Source organism: Mobula birostris, chromosome 8 (assembly GCF_030028105.1).
Source record: "Mobula birostris isolate sMobBir1 chromosome 8, sMobBir1.hap1, whole genome shotgun sequence".
In the NCBI taxonomy this organism is placed as follows: Eukaryota; Metazoa; Chordata; class Chondrichthyes; order Myliobatiformes; family Myliobatidae; genus Mobula; species Mobula birostris.
The window spans coordinates 94077877-94098543 of NC_092377.1; the positions used below are offsets into that span (position 1 = coordinate 94077877).

The 20667-nt window shown below is 40.8% G+C and overlaps 1 protein-coding gene across 4 annotated transcripts in view; it reads left to right on the forward strand.

Moving 5' to 3' along the window:
• morn2 (MORN repeat containing 2) overlaps window positions 1–20667 on the forward strand; it is a 46871-nt gene that overhangs the window by 9066 nt on the left and 17138 nt on the right. For 2 of the 4 annotated variants that reach the window (XR_011887050.1, XM_072267116.1), the window contains exons 2-4: window positions 12784–12819; window positions 15774–15827; window positions 17676–17806. Coding sequence is in view for 3 of the 4 variants with exons in the window: in XM_072267116.1 (XP_072123217.1) it covers window positions 12784–12819; window positions 15774–15827; window positions 17676–17806 (221 nt within the window). In the remaining variant the exon portion in view is untranslated. The remainder of the gene's footprint in view (window positions 1–12783; window positions 12820–15773; window positions 15828–17675; window positions 17807–20667) is intronic. The other 2 variants (XM_072267117.1, XM_072267118.1) reach the window with 2 other exon arrangements.

The following is a 20667-nucleotide window of genomic DNA, read 5'->3' on the forward strand; positions in this document are numbered from 1 at the left end:
GGAAAGCTGGTCACTTTGCGTCCAGGTGCTTTGCCCCAAAGAAGGAGACGGGGAAAGGAAAAACGACGGTTCCAACTGGCTATATTGAGCTGGCAGACAAACCGCTAGGGGAGAAGAGGTCTCATAAAGTTCAGGAAGGGCGCGAGAAGTTTATCTCAGCCGGATTGGTGTCGGTGAAGGAGGGGTTAAACTCGGTTCCAGCACGGATCTGGAGAGACACTGGAGCTTGTCAGTCATTGATCTTAAAGAGTGTGTTAGACTTTAGTTCAGAGACCCAGACTGGGGAGGTCAGGGTGATAAAAGGCATTGGGAAAGGGACTGAAGCAGTACCTTTGCACCAGGTACCCCTAAAAAGCGACTTGGTCTCCAGACCGGACACGATTGAGGTGAGGCCCGAACTACCGATGGAAGGCGTGGAAGTCTTACTCGGTAATGACCTCGCCAGCAGAAATGTGTTCTCAGCAGTAAAACTGACAAGCCAGCCTGCCAGCATTGAGACCCCGCCCATGGACTCACAGGTTTATCCCATTTGCGCAGTGACTCGGCGCATGTCCAGAAAGGCTGCCGAAGCAAATGTAGATTTAGCTCAGATGTTTTTACCAGCCTTGTACCAGGAGGGGTTAGAAAGTGAGAAAAAGGGGCGTAGTGAAATGGAAGTTGAGGTAGACTTATCATTAGCAAGGAAGGAATTTATTCAGGGACAGGAACGAGACGAGGAGCTGATGGTTTTGATGGAGACAGCTCTCTCCGAAGCAGAATTAAAAAGGGAGTCAGTGGGCTATTTTGCGAAGGAGGGAGTACTAAGGAGGAAATGGAGACTAAGTACCGTGCCCGCAGATGAGGAATGGGGGATGATGCACCAGGTGGTAGTGCCGAAAATTTATGGGGATGAGATTTTTAACCTGGCACACAAGATACCCCTCGGTGGACATTTTGGGGTGAGGAAGACAGTCGATAGAATCATGAAAGCGTTTTACTCGCCGCACAGGAGGAAGGATGCTATTGACTATTGTAGACGTGAGCTAACACAGTTACAGGCTATTGATATGTTAACAGCTTGCCACGATAAGACAGCAGACCTAGTCAGTGTTATCACGAAAATTAATGAGGCTAGGGTGCCACCTGATAAGGGGAAAACCCATTTTGAAAAGATAAGTATGGTGCCGACCAGATGGGAGAGCTCTATTGTTTTGGCCAACTTTGCTGATAAGGTCTCTCCCTTAAACCCCGAACAGAGCGAGCCGCTTAGAAAGCTAATTAACTGGCACGCACACGTATGTTCGGATGTCCCGAGGCGATGCAAAGAGCCGGGACATGGTGTTGTTGTCACATCAGGTCAGCCTAGTAAGCAACACCCCTATAGGATGATTAATTCAGTGACAAAAGAGCTAAAGAACGCAGAAGTGTATATTGACGATTTAGTGGTCTGGAGTGACACGTGGGAGGAGCACATTGTGGCAGTAGAGGAACTGTTTAAAAAGCTGGCTGAAGCCAGCCTGACAGTGAACCTTGCAAAAAGTGAATTCGGCCACGCGAAGGTCACTTATATGGGATTTGTGGTAGTACAGGGGCAGCTGGCTCCGATGCAGGCTAAGGTGCGGGCTATCTCTGAAGTCCCCACCCCGACAGACAAGAGAGCCCTGAGAAGGTTCTTGGGGATGGTGGGGTACTATCGGAAGTTTTGCAAAAACTTTGCGGATATTACCCTCCCTCTTACTAAGCTCTTGCCAAAGAGTGCTAAGTTTGTGTGGGACGACCTTTGTTATATTTGTCTGGGACAGAAACCACTGAGGATTTACACTGATCACAACCCATTAGTGTTTTTGGCCACTATGAAGGATAAAAACAAAAGGTTGCTAAGTTGGAGCCTGGTCTTAGAGGATATTAAAATAACACATATAAAAGGAACAGAAAATGTGATTGCTGACTGTCTGTCAAGGTGTTGACAACTTGAAATTCTCTGTATTAGCCAAATAGCTGATGACCCTGTATATTAGTGTGTATCTAATAATATATTCGTGCCTATAAATTTTACCCCGATAAAAATCCTTTGAAGGATAGGGGTGTGACAAAAAACCAAGTTATCAAAAGATTGATGCTAATGAGAGGGAGATAAGTGAGACAATGGAGACACATTCAAACTGCTAATAAGAGAGAAGAGAGAGATTAATGAGAAAGAAACACATTTCAGAATATTGACAGACCGGTTGCTTTGAACCTGAACTGTTTGAAGTTTGATGGACAGGCAATACCCCAGCAGGGGGATAAAAAGAACAGGTTCGCTAAGGCACGACACACACCACGAGATCATGAGATAACAAGACCCTGGAAGAGCGGTGTGCCTCCACAAGTTGGTGGAAGTTTGGAGGTCTGGTCGCGGGAACCGACCATAGACGCACAGGGTGAAAAGGGTACGATCGGTGGGAACCTGGTGTGTGTGTCCGCCCTTGCCTGGGTGCCGGGTTCACCGCGGAAGAACGGTCGTATCCGGAACAGAGGGGTCACAGTTGGTGACCACAGAAGATATAAAAGGGTTTACCCGAAAGCTAACTGCAAAGAACATCAAAGGTCTGTTTGAATCAAAATTTGCATTCTCTCTCTCTCCAACGGCACAACAGCGATTACTGCGAACTGTACTAAGCTGAACTGAACTCTGCGTCACTTGAGACTGATCATTTTACCCCTAGACTGCGATAGAGCTTGGTTGATTCCTATTACCCTAGTTCTGTGTACATGTGTGTTTTATCATTGCTAACCTGTTGCATTTATATCCCTATGATTAGAGTACTGTGTTACTTATTTCTTTAATAAAACTTTATTAGTTTCTGTTAAACCAGACTCCAACTAAGTGGTCCGTTTCTGCTGGTTTGGCAACCCAGTTACGGGGTACGTAACAACTGAAACAACTGAGCCAGTGTCCAATTCTATTTTAATTAACTTGCTCTTTACTTCTGGTGTATATTGCTTATCAGTTGCTAGTTTTCATGTTGTAAATCTCAAGGATACTCAGCCCTATAATGCCCTTTTTGAAATTGCAAATTGACTTTTTAGCTTTCTCTCTTCCCTGTGGAGTCCATTTATTTTTGTCTGCCTGACAGGCTATTTATATGTGTCCTACTTTGTCACCTTTAAATCTGATGAATGTCGCCCCTGCACAATGGTAACACAACTTGTTCAGCCAGACAGTTTGATGGTTAGATATTGCAATGTTGTTTATGCTCATTTTTATTCCTGACTGCAACTCAGTTGCTTCCCTGTCTGCTATTTCTATCGATACAGCTATTTCAACTGCTCTTTTAAATGTAAGTTGTACTTCAGTTAGGAGCTATTTTTGAATGCTTTCTTGTAAGATTCACAAACTAAAAAAAAGTGACTAAACAGACTTTTTAATAACATCTGAGACTGAGGTCCTTTAACATCTGTCAGACGATGCTGAGGATATTCTACGAGTCTATGGTGGCCAGTGCGATCATGCTGGGGCAGCAGGCTGAGGGTAGCAGATACCAACAGAATCAACAAACTCAGTGGATGTTGTGGGGATGGAACTGGACTCTCTGACGGTGGTGTCTGAAAAGAGGATGCTGTCCAAGTTGCATACCATCTTGGACAATGTCTCCCATCCACTACATAAGGTACTGGTTGGGCACAGGAGTACATTCAGTCAGAGACTCATTCCACTGAGACGCAACACAGAGCGTCATAGGAAGTCATTCCTTGGAGGGTCAGACACCCTGAGCCAATAGGCTGGTCCTGGACTTATTTCCTGGCATAACTTACATATTACTATTTAATTATTTATGGTTTTATTACTATTTAATTTCAGGTTTCCCCCGCCATCTGAAGGTAGAGCGTTCCTATGAAACGGTTTGTAAGCCGAAATGTCATAAAGCGAAGAGGCAACTACCATTTATTTATATGGGAAAATTTTGTGAGCGTTCGCAGACCCAAAAATAACCTACCAAATCATGCCAAATAACACGTAAAACCTAAAATAACAGTAACATATAGTAAAAGCAGGAATGATATGATAAATACACAGCCTATATAAAATAGAAATACTTTTCCACAATCATTACTGATCTGTTCTCCATAGCGAAAATCTCACGCAAGCGCCATTGGCAGAAAATCTCACGCAAGTGCTGTTGGCATAAATGCGCTTTCCAGTAACCTTTAAGCTATGAAGCTGCCAAATCATACCAAATAACACATAAAAATACACAGCCAATATAAGGTAGAAATAATTTATGTACAGTGTAATATCACTTATGGGTATCGGGAAGACAGTGCCGAGCACACGGATGATGGTGTGTTAGACTGAGTCGTTGCAGGTTGAGATGATACAGTGGCCCCCACCCTCCAGGCCACTGAGCGATACATTGCCACGAAGCACGCAGGAATGCAGCGGTAGCCGGGAGGCACACAGCAAATCTTTAAGAAAAAAGCCAAAATAAACATGCTAATGAATTAGGTGCCGCTGACACATAATTGTCGGCCCAGATCAGTGCCGATTTCCAATTGTGTCATCTCTGTTCTGGGCTGACAATTATGTGTCAGCGGCACCTAATTAATTAGCATGTTTGTTTCGGCTTTTTTCTTAAAGATGTGCTGTGTGTCTCCCGGCTACCGTTGCATTCTCCACGAATTGGTATCTGTCCGTGGCCTGGGGGTTGGGGTGGTGGGACACTAGGTGTCATCTCGTCGTCTGTTTCCATTAGAGCAGGCGGCTCATGTTCTTCTATCTCTGCCCACCTCGATGTTGAAGGTCGAGGTTCGTCGTCTGCTGTGGCTGATCTGGAAGGCTTGCTTGACTGCTGAGCCTCGCGCATTTTTCTATCACACAGTTCTTTGTAAGGACTCAAACCATCCTGCAAATATCTCCTAAACTGACGTACCCTTTCAAAATTAAAGTCCTACTTTATCATTACTCATTCGGTTTCGATTGTTATCCTTTTTTCTTCCAATTGCATCAGCACTTCATCTATCAGTTCTTGGTCATGGGATGTCAAAACCTCTTCAACATCGTGTTCGTCAGCTTCCACAAGCCAAACTCACATTGTCCTTACTTCGTTCACCATGATCAAAATGCTTAATTATGTCTAGTTTTACGCTAAGTGTAACACCCTTACGAGCTGTTTCAGGCTTTTCCGATACCTTAAAACTCATCTTGCAAATGGTTGCTCACAGGCTCGTGTTTAAGCAATTCCGGTGAGAATGCCGTTCCAAATCCGGGGGAGAGCGGCTGCTTGGGGCGCGTGCTGCCTTTTTATCGTGCGCTGATTTTTTCGCACACTGATTTTTTATCGCGCTGATTTTTTTTTCGTAACAGTGAAAACACCTTCTGAAAGCGAAAACAGGGTACTAATGTAGGTCTTTCATAACAGTGAGGTTTCGTAAAGCGAACGTTTGAAAAGCAGGGGACCCTGTATTTATGGTGCAACTGTAACTGTTACGTACCCCGTAACTGGGTTGCCAAACCAGCAGAAATGGAACACGTGTTGGAGTCTGTGATTACTAGGAACTAATAAAGTTTTATTAAAGAAATAAGTAATACAGTACACTAATCGCAAGGATATAAGTGTAACAGGTTAGCAGTAATGGTGTACACATATACACAGAAATAGGGTAATAGGAATCAACCAAGCTCTATTGCAGTCTAGGGGTAAAGTGATCAGTCTTAAGTGAAGCAGAGTTCAGTTCAGTCTAGTGCAGTTCGAAGTAGTCACTGTTGTACTGTTGGAGAGAGAGAGAGAGAGAGAGAGAGAGAGAGAGAGTGAGAGATGCAGTTGGTTTCAGGCAAACCTTTTCGATGCCTTCTGATCCAGCTGTGGTCACCGACTATGACCCTTCCATTCCGGATGCGATCGTTCTTCTGTGGTGAACCCGGCACCCAGGCAAGGACGGACACACACCAGGTTCCCACCAATCGTACCTTTACACCCTGTGAGCCTCTGACCGATTCTCACTAACCGGTCCTCCAAACTCCCACCACCTTGTGGGGCACACTGCTCTTTCCAGGGTCTCGAGGCGTGTGTGCTGTACCTTAGCAAACCTGCTATTTTTATCCCCCTGCTGGGGTATCACCTGTCCATCAAACTTCAAACAGTTCAGGTTCAAAGCAAACGGCCTGTCGCGGACGCCAACATCGGAATTGTGTTTCTTTCTCGTTAATCTCTCTCTTCTCTCTTATTAGCATTTTGAATGTTTCTCCATTGTCTTCCGTTAACTCTCTCATTAGTATCATCTGTCCTGCAGCTCTGCTTGGCGTCACACTTGACATAACGAAAACCAATTTCCCCCAGGATCAATAAAGTGTGACTATGACTATGACTATCGTAAACCAACAGGTTGTTGTTATGTCTCCCACTCGCTGTGAAAATGAGGGACATCTCCCTCTCCCTTAAGAGGGAGAGAGAGAACCTGTGATTTGTTGAATGCCGGATGAAATGCGATAGTCTTTGGGGTCACTGCAAGTCTATGTCTTTGCTATTGCCTAGCTCACGCTTGTGCTCGGTAGCTGGTGCGCTTTTTTTGCTGGGGGGGAGGGGAGATTGTTGCTCGCTACTGCTTATGTGTGGGAGGGAGGAGCTGGGGGAGGACTTTGGGGTTCTCACGTTTAACTGTTGTTCATTCTTTGGGACACTTCTCTGTTTTCGTGGATGCTTGTGAAGAAAAAGCATTTCAGGATGTATATTGTGTATATTTCTCTGACATTAAACTGGACCTTTGAACCTTTGAACTAAATGATCTCTCAGTGTATCATTAAGCCCATCATTGAACTGAAAATGCTCAGACAACCTCTATAGATGTACAGTGGAGAGCATTCTGACAGGCTGCATCACCGTCTGGTATGGGGGTGGGGGGCTACTGCACAGGACCGAAAGAAGCTTCAAAAATTAGTCAGCTACATCTTGGGTACTAGCCTCCATAGTACCCAAGACATCTTCAAAGAGCGGTGCCTCAGAAAGGTGACGTCCAGTATTAAGCACCCCAATCACCGAGGGCAAACATTCTTCTCATTGTTACTGTCAGGAAGGATGTACAGAAGCACACGCTCAGCTTCTTCCCCTCTGCCATACAATTCCTAAATGGACATTGAACCCATGAACACTACTTCACTTTTTAAAAAATGTATATGATTTCTGTTTTTGCACTATTTTAAATCTTTCAATATACATGTATATATACTTACTATAATGTATTTACTATGTACTTATCTGTGTATTTATTTATTTCTTTATTATTATTATTATTATTACATTGAACTGCTGCTGATAAGTTAACACATTTCACGACATATGCTGGTGATAATAAACTTGATTCTGATTCTTCAATTCAGCCATGTATGCTGAAATTTACTCCCCTTCCTTTTGATTCCACTTATGAAACCTATAGTGTTTTGCAATCAACAATGGTTTTGGTTCTAAATGTTCCTGCATTACTTTCATAATATCAGCAAAGCTCATTTCAGCCGGTTTGGTTCGAGCAGTCAAACTGTATGCCTTTAAATCCATTGCAGTCAGCAAAATTAGCTCAGTTTACTCTGCATACAAAATCCCGTTATTGTTTGTTCAATTGAATGTGCCAATGTTTCCAATGGAGCCAGCCATTTCTGCTTTTTTAAAATGTATTGTTATTTGTTTAACATGTACAGTGAAACAACATTACAAAAAATAAGAGACATCTTGGGAATCAAAGTTGGTGGTGAAAACATCAATAATTTCAGATATGTGGATGACACTGTGTTAATTGTAAGTACGGAGGAAGAACTACAAACCTTAATTGATACAGTTGTTGAAGAAAGTGCAAAAATGGGTCAATCTATCAATTGCAAAAAGACAGAATGTATGGAGATATCCGAAAAGAAGGAGAATCCTATCTGCAGGCTGAGAATAAACAGGGAAGACATAAAACAAGTACAGAACTTTTGCTACTTAGGGAGCTGAGTGACATCAGGTGGCAGGTGCAACATGGACATCAAAAGAAGAATAGGGATGGCAAAAGACACCTTTACGAGAATGAAGAGTATACTGACCAACACCAAATGACAACCTGCTTCAGAGTACTGAAATGTTACGTTTATCCAATTATGTTATATGGCTCAGAATGTTGGACAATGTCTAGTAATATGCGGAAATGAATTGAAGCAACAGAGATGTGTTTTTTGAGGAGGATGCAAAGAATATCATGGACAGAATGAATATCCAACAAGGATGTCATGAACAGAGCAAACACAAAAAGAGAAATAATGTATGAGATCATGAAAAGGCAACGTAACTTCATTGGACATGTGATTAGGAAAGAGGAGTTAGAATGCATGGTAATTATGGGGAAGATTGAAGGGAAGAAAGCAAGAGGAAGACAAAGACAAATGATGATGGAGACAGCAGCCAGAGAACTGGAAATGAATACCAGTGAATTGATCCACTTGACCCAAAACAGGAGTGTGTGGGCCATGGCAGTCAAAGCTCAGACTGGGCATGGCACCTGATGATGATGATGATGATGATTGTTATTATCACCTGGTAGTAATTGTTGTTACTTTCTGTGCCTTGTGGCACATTGTGTGGCAACCTTGCCATTTCTTTAGGATTTTTGTCTGGTTTTCTTATGAGGCCAAGTTGTTAGCTTGACACTCAAGCCAGCACGGATAGAAAGCGTGCAAGGAGCCGGCCGGATTCATACTCAGGACCACTCATCTTGAAGTCTGGTGCCACTACATCACCAGCTGGTATACTCACTGTTTATGAGCCCGTAAATTTGTCTGTTTTCTGCCTTTTTCTTTAAACTTGATCATGTCTTCCCCTCTGAAGAACACATGCTGCACTGCTTTTTTGAAATACAAACATCTTGCTGCACTTTTCTCTTTACTCAAATGTCTCACTGTGCTTTAACAGGTAGGTAGTCGGCTCGAGTTTCTTTAAAACCTCCTCATCACCACTGTTATGTTTTGTAACTTCAAAACATAAAAACTAACTGAAAGGAAAACATGGAGTTGAGAATAACTTGTGTACTTTCTTAGTTTTGTTTTTATCAGGACATGGATGCGTGATGTGGCATGATGACGTATGCCATTCACATACTTTTACATATAACCAGTAGTGAATTATTTAAACAACAAAGAATGCTGAATCAAACAATATATTTACAAATTACTCAAGTATTACTGAATTATGAAGTACACAACAGAAGATGTCCTTGAACATCCCAAACAGTTGGCTGGCACAAGTTTTCAATACTCAGCAGTGTACACTGTCAAGGCTTGATGCCTTACGGGGGTTCACCTCTTGAAGGCTATTCCAATATCAGCCTTCAAGATCACAGGGTTTGCTGGCTGCATGAAGATTCACACAAGTATAGAGCAACTCTCCCTTTCAAAGCATCTATATTAAACTTGCCAGAGAGTGAAGCATCATTGCCATTTATGCTGTTAGGATTCACCTTGTAGGAAGCGATGGTGTGCAAGCCCTGTCATAGCCTTGGTGCATTGAAGTGGGTCTCTAACTTCGTAGTGCACTTGGAATTGCCTTTTCACTCTCACTATGGCCTTCTGTGGGTCATACACTATGTGGACTTCTGTCACCAATACTGACCTCTTCTCTAACCCAGTCCTGCAGCTATTAAAGCCTTCATTTTAATCCCAGTCACAATCCCCAAGAATAACTCCTAACCCAAACTATAATATTTCTTAGGCAATTTCTCTGGGATTGAGGATGAGTTCCGTACACTACAGCTTTGTGGATTGTGGGGTGGTGAATGAGGCTGATGTTGGAAACACAGACTCTTCCATAGATGAGGCAAGAGGCTCCTGATATAAAAACACAAGAAAAAAAAGAAATAGGGGCATGGTCCCTCAAGCCTGCCCTGCCATTCAATATGATCATAACTACCCCAGGTCTCAACTCCTTTAGTTCTCCATAGTCTTCAATTCACTGTCCTTTCAAAAATTTACCTACTCCTCTGTAACTACTTCTGATGATTCAGCATCTTCAGTACTCTGGAGTAGAGAATTCCAAAGATTCATTCTTTCTTAGAGAAGAAGTTCTGCACGCCTCAGTTTTAAAGGACCACCTACTAATCTTTTCTCCATGTCCCCATTCAAAATTCTGTTATAAGTGGAAATATTTTTACATCTATTCTATCAGGCCCTCTCATGTTTCAGAAAGATTATTCCTCAGTCTTATATATATAATTATGTTTATATAATTTTTTTAACTGCTTGTGGTGGAACATGCATTTCATCCCAGGAATTCGCCATGTGGAGACACAAGGCACTGGAGTCCAAAACAAAATCTTGGGTCTGCCTTTTTTGGACATCTGTGCACTGTCTTCAATGGCAATCTTCAGCTTCTAGTTTCATCTCATTTCATTCCCACACCTACGTGTCTATTCTCAGCTTTCTCTTTTGCCATGGCTTTGTTCACCACACCACAGGAAGAATACGGAGAGAATGTAGAAGAGATTCACTAGGGTGTTGCCTGGATTGGAGGGCTGAGATTATAAGAAGAGACTGGATAGGCTGGGTTTATTGTACTGTAATGTACAAGACCAAGGAGTGGCTTTATAGCGGTTTATAAAGTTATGAGGCATAGTTACGATAGATAGTATGAGTACTTACCTCAGAACAGGGGAGTCTAGAACTAGAGGATAGAGATTTAAGATGAGAGAGGAGAACCTAAAGGAGATTTGAGGGGTACGTTTTATACTCAGAATCTGGTGGTTATCAGGAATCAGCAGCCCAAGGAGATGATGGAGACAGAGACAGTTACAATGTTTAAGTGGCTTATGGATAGGTACTTGGATACAAACGGGATAAGAATCTAATGCGGATAAATAGATAGGTATGGACAAGGTAGGCTGAAAAGGCTCATTTCTATGCTGGACATCCCTGATTCTATAACCTCATCCTTTCCCGCATTAAGGTCCATTTGACAAGTTTCATCCAATCAAAATTTACGTGTTCTTCTTTATCAATTCTGCTTGTTATATCCTGAAAGAGCTTCAGCAATTTGTCAAACAAATCTCTTCTGTAAAACCATGTTGTCTTAGATTAATTACGTTACATTAAGCTTTTCTAAATACTTCACAATTTCCTCCTTGATTCTGCAACCCAGCACCTTGTCAACCACAGATATTTAGCTTAAAAGTCTATAGTTACCACCTATTTGTCTTTCTCCCTTGAACAATAGAGTCACATCTGCCAATTTTAATGCGTTGGTATCTTCCCAGAACTCAGAGAGTTTTGAACCAATGGCTTCACTATTTGTGCAGCTACAGCCTTTAAAACCCTTTGGTGCAGATACTTGTTGCCTTTAATACCATTAGTTGGTTCTAATTTCTTCATGATGGAAGTCAGTATTACGAATCTATAACATAGTGTTTGAAAGTAGCCCATCTTCCACCATGAGGACAAATGCAAAGTACTACCTTAACCTATTGTAAAACATTTCCTTGTTTTCCGAATATAGTAGTCTAGGGATCTGAACTTACCCTAGCTACTCTCTTTCCTTTTATGTATCCATATTACAAAACATCTGTGTTTTTTCATGAATTCCATTTTCTGCCTTGTTATTAACTTATACTTCTCTTGCTGCTGATTCTTGTAAAATCCCGTCTGTCACTTGCTCTTACCAGTTTATATGCTTTGGTCCTTGATTCAATATCTTACCAACAGAGCAGGTGGATAACTTGTAAGTTGGTGTGCTCCTTCTACTGCTTACAAGGGACTTCAATGTGCTCCAGATTCATTATCTTGAAGTTCTCAATAGCATCCAAATGCTCTTTCTCTACTTTGAGTGGTCATGGGCTAGGATTCCCAGAAGACAGTGGGGATTGTGGATTTCTCCCGGGAAGCTTTAAGCACATGCTTGAATCTTCTTTAATGTACAAACAGAAAATGCTGGAAATGTTCAGTTGGCCAGGTTGCATCCGTGAGAAGCAGAGCCTACATTTCAGGTCAAAGACCCCTCATCAGATGGACATTTGCTGAGGACAAAACCTAGGAGAGGATACCAACGTCGCCCTTCTGTGGATCTTGTGAGACAGCACTGGTGGTATTTTTCTGGTGCTTTGAACTTCTTGCTTTAGGTAGTCCAGGTCACATGTAGAAGGCACAGGTTATTGCTACCCAGTAGCACGAGTCTTGTGTCCGGTATGAAAGCTTGATCTTCATATAACCTTTTTCGCGATTGACCAGAGTCTGTGTTGGCTCATTGATGTGGCAAATTTACTTATCAATGTCTGCCTTCTTCAAGAAATGGTTGCCACTTTTCATTTGAATGAAAACACCAAGAGAAGGATCACAGTATTACCTATTTACTTTTCCCATCTATAGATCTGTTGACATATCTCAAGATAAGCATTTTCACTCAGAGAGGAAAACCTGAAGGGAAGCTGATCTTAAATAGATATTCCACACTCCTAGCCTAGCACCTGGCTTATATTGAAAGAAACTAGCCATGTCTCTAACAAAGAAGAAGCTGCTTACCTTGGTCATAATAATCAGGAAAGAATATAACACTCTGTTTATAAACGTATAATTTTAAAAGCTTAATTCCTCCATGATAGGAATGGCAAGAACTGAACTATCAAGAATACATACATCAGGAAAATATATGCTCCATCTTGTGTATTCCAAATTATGACATGTATAGTAATGAATTTTGGGCTTGTCCACTTTTTTAACTGGTGAAATTAACTATTTTTTGTGGAATTTATTGTGCTCCAATGTGTGAGCCACAGCATTTTAACTTATCTTTAACCTGCATGTTTGTCTTCTTGTTATAGTGAAGCCAAAAAAGAAAGGTCAATCAAATGAAAGAGGTGAGATTTCTTCACAATTTTCTATTCTCATTTAAGTGCCTTCTTTTTTATAAGAATTATTAGTTCCTTCCAGCTCAAAAACCTTAATTGAATTAGATGAAGTGCTAATTGTTTGAATTGCAATAGAAATCAGGGAATGTTCACATGTGAGATATGGATCATACATTGAATTAAAATACTATTATTTCACATTAGTTTGAATCTACTTTTCCACATGTCAGTGCAGATTAAGAGATATCAAGATGAGTTTAAGTGGGCATGGATACACAGTACAAAACTTACCACTCATCAACATAGAGTAGCTATAAAGTGGCTAAAAATGAAAATAACCATGTAATGTGCCCATCTAGATTGATGCTACAAGTTCTTACCCAGTTTTTAACTGATGCAAAGCTTCATTTCAGGGTGCGATACATTGGGCCAAAATTTTTCAATATCAGCAATTTAAAATGGCAAGGTGACCCTCATGGGGTGCAAACCTCTCTGCTTTGCAAGATACCTGCTGCAGAGAGACCTCAAGCTCGACTAGAACTGTGAATGAGAGGCAGAAGCGAAGCACGTTCTAGCACATCATGTATTCTGATATACTGTGCATCAAGTATTCTAAACCCTATTTGTTTTGCCTGGTGGTTAACACTGCTTTGTCACTGCTCACTCAGCTCTAGAACATCTGGATAGTGAAGATGCATACATTCGAATGTTCTTCATTGATTACAGCTCAGTATTCAAAGCTATCATCCCCTCAAAATTAATCAATAAACCCCATGGCTTAGGGTTTGATACCTCCTAGTGCAACTGGATACTCAATGTCTTCACTTGCAGATCCCAGTCAGTTTGGATTGGCAACAACATCTCCTCCACAATCTCCATCAGCACAGGAGCACCACAAGGCTGTGTGCTTAGTCCCTGCTCTACTAGCTTTGTACTTATGACTGTGAGGCTAAGCACAGCTTCAGTGCCATCTTTAAATTTGCTGATAACAACATTGTTGTTGGCCAATTAAAGTTGGCGACAAATTGACATATAGGAGGGAAGTAGAAAATCTGGTCGAATGGTGTCACAGCACAACTTCTTACTCGATGTCAGCAAAACCAAAGAGCTGATTATTGACTACAGGAGGAAGAAACCAGAAGTCCATGAGCCAGTCCTCATTAGGGGATCTGAGGTGGAGAGGGTCAGTAACTTTAAATTCCTTGGCATTATCATATCAGAAGATCTGTCCTGGGACCAGCCATTTCAGTGTCATTTCAAAGAAGGCTCAGCAGTGCCTCTGCTTTCTTAGAAGTTTGCTCATATTCAGCATCTTATCTAAAACCTTGACAAACTTCTATAGATACACAATGGAGTGTATCCTGACTGGTTGCTTCATGGCCTGGTATGGCACCACCAATGCCCAAGAACAGAAAAGCCTACAAAGATGGTGGGTATAGCCCATTCCATCACAAGCAAAGCCCTCCCCACCATTGAGCATATCTGCAAGCAACACTGCCACTAGAAAGCAGAATCCATCGTCAAGGACCCCACCATCCAGGCCATGCTGTCTTCTCGCTGCTACCATCGGGCAGGAGTTACGGGAGCCTTAGATCCCACATCACCAGGTTCAGGAGCAGTTATTATCGCTCAACCAGCAGGCTCTTGAACCAGTGTAAATAACTCGCCTCAACAGTGAATTGATTCCACAACCAATGGACTCACTTTCAAGGACTCTATAACTCAGGTTCTTTGTATTATTTATTAATTTACTTATTTATTATTATTATTTGTTTATTTTTTGTAATTGCACAGTTTGTCCTCTTTTGCATGTTAGTTGTTGTTGGTCTTTGTGTGTAGTTTTTCATTGATTCATTGTATTTCTTTGTTCTGCTGTGAATGGCTGCAAGAAAATCAGTCTCAGGGAAGTATATGGTGACATATTATGTACTTTGATAATAATATTTCTTTGAACTTTGAACTTTAACTTATTGTCTCAGTCTTTTGGTGCTGATTTATGTTGTACCTCACAATGGTCAATTTTGCTATTCTGCTTGGTCCACTGGAAATAACTAGAGAGATCACAATAGTGGACTTTGATTCAAACATTCCCATAATTTAGAACTGAATTTCAAACCTGTTATCAAATTTTTACTACCACCCTGGCCTCAAACTCTATCATGTTGTTCATTTTCCTCATGCTTCTTTTTTCTCACGATCACCTTTGGATCACTGTCCTTACTGTTCTCAAGAGTTAGGACATCCTTTCTGGCTGCTGTTAAAAAGTCTTGTTAAATTTAGCCAATATGCTTGAAACTGACTATGGTAATAACAACTTCAGTCTCAGGAAAATCTGTTTATAAAGATTAGGTTTTTGCACAGGTAGTGATTTCCTATCCAGAATACTTTATACTTTATTGTTGCCAAACAATTAATACTAGAGCGTACAATCATCACAGCGATATTTGATTCTGCACTTCGCGCTCCCTGGAGTACAAATCGATAGTAAAAGTGAGTCCAAGGACGGAAGATTGGTTTGTCTGATGTGCTGGGTTGTGTTCATGATCTTCTGCAGCTTCTTCCAGTCTTGGACAGGACAACTTCCATACCAGGTTGTGATGCACCCTAGAAGAATGCTTTCTACGGTGCATCTATAAAAATTAGTGAGGGTTTTAGGGGACAGGCCAAATTTCTTTAGCTTTCTCAGGAAGTAAAGGCACTGGTGGGCCTTCTTGGCAGTGGACTCTGCTTGGTTGGACCAAGTCAGGTCATTTGTTATATTGACCCCGAGGAACTTAAAGCTTTTGACCTGTTCTAGTTGTGCACCACCGATGTAAATGAATACTGGATACTATTAGAGATTAATGATATAAAGCCACCTTATCTTTTATCTAATAAATATCAAAGTCTGGACACTGGGCTATGTCTTTACATAATGCTGTGTATGATATGTAAGATTACAAATTTCTTTATATTCCTTTAAGCAATTGCTGAAATCTTAACTGTGAATGTCATCTTCCCTAACGAAGATAGATATGGTAAGTAACAAGATGTTCTTCACATGATAGTAGATATTAGTAAAGCAGAATTCTAGTATTTTATTAGAAGTATGTTTGCATCCTGTCTGAAATTTCGTCCTATTCTCCTCCCTCACAATTATAAGCACCTGCTTGAATTCTTTGAAAACAATTGTATTGTTTGATCTGTTATGCTATTTTGCCACAATCAGTGGTTGCTGAAGGCTGAGTATTTTCACACATAAATTTAGCGAAGTTGTTTTTAGTTAATTATAGACTAGAGTTGTTCTTGCTTCCACATAGAAGAGAATTATATCCTACAGGAAGTTTATACATGCTAGATTTAAATTGTTTGAGCAGAAGAATAAAGTCAGATTGTTTAGGACACTTATCCCACTTTCTTCACGTGACCTGTGTTGTGCAGCTTTTTGTGCTTTGGTCACAGAAAAATAACAGTGGAGTGACTACATACATTTGTGTTATCACTGACCGTATAGTTCTGTTAAGTTTCGCTTCCTAAAAGGATTAAATTCCCTATTGAGTGTTCTGTATTCCTGTTGTCACATCAACTGTATTACATTACATTTATTCAGTATTCTAATTCACCCTAGGCAGGGATGAAGTTTATGGCATGTTATTCTTATGCCTCTACTTTCTGAGGAAGCTGAAGTGGAGAGCATCCTAACTTGCTGCATCACTTTGTGGTACGGAATCTGCACTGCAGCGGACAGGAAGGCTCTGCAAATGGGTACTTAAAACTACCCCACGTATTACCAGCACCAGCCTACCTGCCATCAAGAACATATATACAGAAAGGTGCCGGGAAAAGGCCAGCAATATCGTAAAGGATCCCACCCACCCTGCTTATGGACTGTTTGTCGTACTCCCATCAGAGAAGAGGCTTCCAAACATCCACTCGACTCAAAGACAGTTACTCCCTCAAGTCATCAGGGTGGCCGACACCTCCGCCCATTAACCCATCCCCCCCACCACCACATACACTTCATCGAGCATCACTCTATACAATCAGTCTACATATCTATCAGTTACTTGTACGTTATGTTTTATAAGATTGCTTTTATATTTATATTTATTGTTTTTATTGTGTTCTTTATGCTTATTATGTTTTTTAACTGCTGCATTGGATCTGGAGTAATAAGCATTTCGTCCTTTACAATCATGCACTGAAGAATGGCAAATAACAATCTTGAATCACAAAAATTGGGCTGATGATTGAAAACAAAGGCACATTTTTAAACTTGCCAAATAAATTCCTCATTGCCTGAAGAAAGGTCAGTTATCTTAAGACCTGTGCTTCACACAGCTCCTGTTGTAAACCGTAAGTATTGACAACAATTTCAAGTGGGAAATAAGCACAAGCAGAGAATATTGGTACGGACAGATGTGATGAGTCCATATCAGAGGTTGCAATCATCTGCAATTTCTACTCTGCTGGACAAGATGTAGAATTTGGGCAACATCAGTAAGAAAGGGTAAAGAGAGAAGGTCAATAACAAATTGTACCACTGGGCAAACATTCCACAATGGAGAGGATGTCAGGTTCCAGTTCAATCATTTATGATTGATGACAATACTCTATGGAGATGGTGATTTCATTCATGGAACTTGGATTAGTTCTTGCAGGCCCTGATGACAGCAAATGATTGATACCAAAATTTCTTCCAGTCTAAATAGAGTAACAGACAAATAAAGCGTGAATTCATCACTTTGTTTTTCTGCATGCCCAGTGGAAGGTATAATGACAATAAAGGAGTTAATGATGCAGGAGCTCTACCTAAAATAATTCACCATTTTACCCCACCCTTGTACAGTACTTTAATTACAGTCTTCTAAATCTGCCTGGGTCAGGTACGTTCTGCATAACTTTTACAGAAGGAGAATGCACAAGAATTGATGGCATTGGACTGGAGAGAAATGGATTTGGCATTCATACTACACCCGATGGAATAATATACACAGGGCAATGGAAAAATGATAAGGTAATTGATGAGTTTAAACAATTCTTTTATCAATGTTTGAAACAGAATTTAATGGTAGAGTATATTCAAAGTTCAAAAGTTTAAAGTAACTTTATTATCAAAGTACATATATTTGACCATATACAAACCTGAGATTCATCTTCTTGTAGGCATTCACAGTAAATCCAAGAACCATAATAGAATCAGTGAAAGACTGCATCCTACAGGGCAGACAAACAACTAATGTGCAAAAGACAACAAACTGTGCAATGCAAAAATAAAATAATAATTAAAAAAACAAACAAACAAACAAACCAGCAAGCAAGCAATAAATATCAAGAACATGAGATGACGAGTCCATGAAAGTGAGTCCATAGGTTGTGGGAACAATTCAGTGATGTGATGAGTGAAGTTATCTGGTTCAAGAGCCTGATGGTTGAGGGGTAATCAATATTTGTCACTGTTTAACAAGGGAAATCCAAATGTTGCTGTAATGATGCAGAGAAATCCAAAGGTTGCACATCTTGCAGATTTCTCCAACTTATTAAAAGGAAATAGACAAAAACTTAAAATATTTCTGAACTATTCTTGATGAAAAATACTCAGAACATGTTTTTCCTAGAAATTTAAATTGTTCTCAGATGGGAATGCTAAATTTATATATACAATTAACCCTATACTTCATTTCAATTTGATTGTATTTCTGGTGAAACTATCATGCATGTTTTGTGGGCAAATTCTGCTCCTAAGTTGTTAATATGTGGGTCACAATTATTCATGGCTCATTGCCAGAATACCTACTGACCCATTGATACAAGGGCTTCAACTCTCAAAAGCCAAGCAAAACTGGAAGTCACTTCTTACTGTTGGAAAGCAGCTCTTAACAGAGTCCAACAGTAAAACACAGCATACTGAGCTAGGGGTCAAATGCATCCCATTACCTGGCCTACAGCTGTATACCAGGCAAAATGTACAACTCCACTCAATCTTGATTTTGTAAAGACAAGACAGGTGAGTGTTTTTCTTATTTTCTCTATTATCTTTGCTTTATTTCATTTTCGGTGGTTGAAGATACTTATTGAAAAAATTATTATTATTAATCCTTAAATATTTATTTTAAATAAAAATTTGCATTCAAGGCCACAGTTGATATACAACAGGCAAAGCAAATTGCCTAAGAACAAAATGCTACAGGTCTTTACAGCCTTTATGTTTATTTTGTTGAGAATGGTAGAATAATATCAGCATAAATATCTCTGTTTGAAGATTAGATAAAGATTAGTTTTATTTGTCACATGTACACTGAAAAATGCAGTGAAGTGCGTTGTTTGCATCAAATCAAATTAGTGAGTAATATGCTGGAAGCCTGCAAGGGTTTCACACTTATGACGCCATCATAGCATGCCTACACCTCACTAATCCTAATTGTACATCTCCGGAATATGGGAGGAAACCGGAGCAACCACAAGAGCAGGTACAGTCAAGGCAAAGGCTCTGTGGGGAAGGGCCTTGATCACAAGTGACAATGGTGCTATGTACACAATGTGTTAACATACTGACCAAAGGAATGTACTGTGTTTATACTTCAAGATTCAAGATTGTTTAATGTCATTTCCAGTACACAAGTGTAAAGGAAAATGAACCCAATGCAGCACAAAAAACACATTAAGATAAAGAACAGAATAGTTTAAAATATAAATACAGTGATAGCTATATATATATATATACATAGATGGATTATACATACATAAAGTGACACTAGGTACAGGAGTGTCTGTACATAAGGTGACTCTGATAGAAAATGATACAGTAGTGATGGGCAAGGTTAGTGGGTTGAAGTGTTGATCAGCCTCACTGCTTGTGGAAAGTATCTGTTTTTGAGTCTGGTGGTCCTGGTGTGGATGTTTGTAACTTCCTTCCTGATGGGAGTGGGACAAACAGTCCATAAGCAGGGTAGTTGTGATCCTTCATTATGTACATAGTCCAGTTCTCTTCAGCCTCTTCAGAAAGCAGAAGCGTTGATGAAGTTCCTTGATTGTGTAGGATGCGTCTGGGACCATGAGAGGTTGTGTGGGATGTGTACTCCCAGGCGGCTGAAATTGCTTGCAGTTCCCACCACTGTGCCGCTGATGAAAGAGGGTGTGTGGAGTAAGTTCTCTTGAAGTCGATAACCACCTCCTTTGTCTTGGTGACATTGAGGAAGATGTTATTTGCCTGGCACCAGGCCTTGAGCTCTTCCACCTTCTCTCTGTAAGCTGTCATGAATTTGACAATGTGATTACCCGGATGTTTGGGGATGCACTCACGTGTGAGCAGAGTTTACAGCAGTGGGCTCAGCACACCGCCGTGGGGGGGGGCAGTTACATTGAGGATGATGGGGAGGGAGAAGCAGTTGTACATCCTGACTGTCTGAAGTCCATTGGTTAGGAAGTCCAACACCCAGTTGCACAATGGTGTATTTAGACCGAGGAGTAGGAATTTGTTCACTGAGATCTGTGTGACAATAGTGTTGAATGCTGATCTGAAATTCAGAAACAGCATTTTGATATAAATGTCCTTGTTTCCTAGGTATGTTAGAGCCAGGTGCACGACAGATGTTATTTTATCTGTCATAGAGCGGTTCTGATGGTGAGCATATTGGTGAGTGTCTAGTGTGGCAGGAATGGAGTTTTTGATATTTGCCATTACTGTACCAGCTGCTCAAAGCATCAGTGCCACCAGGCAGTAGTCATTTAGTTCGGAAGGTGCACAGTTTTTAGTACAGGGATGTTAGTGGCTGATTTGAACAATGTGGGAACAGTATGCTGGATAAGTGATGTTTGTAAAGACGTCAGTGAGCTGATGTATACACCGTGAGAACTCAGCCTGTGTGTGTGTGTGTG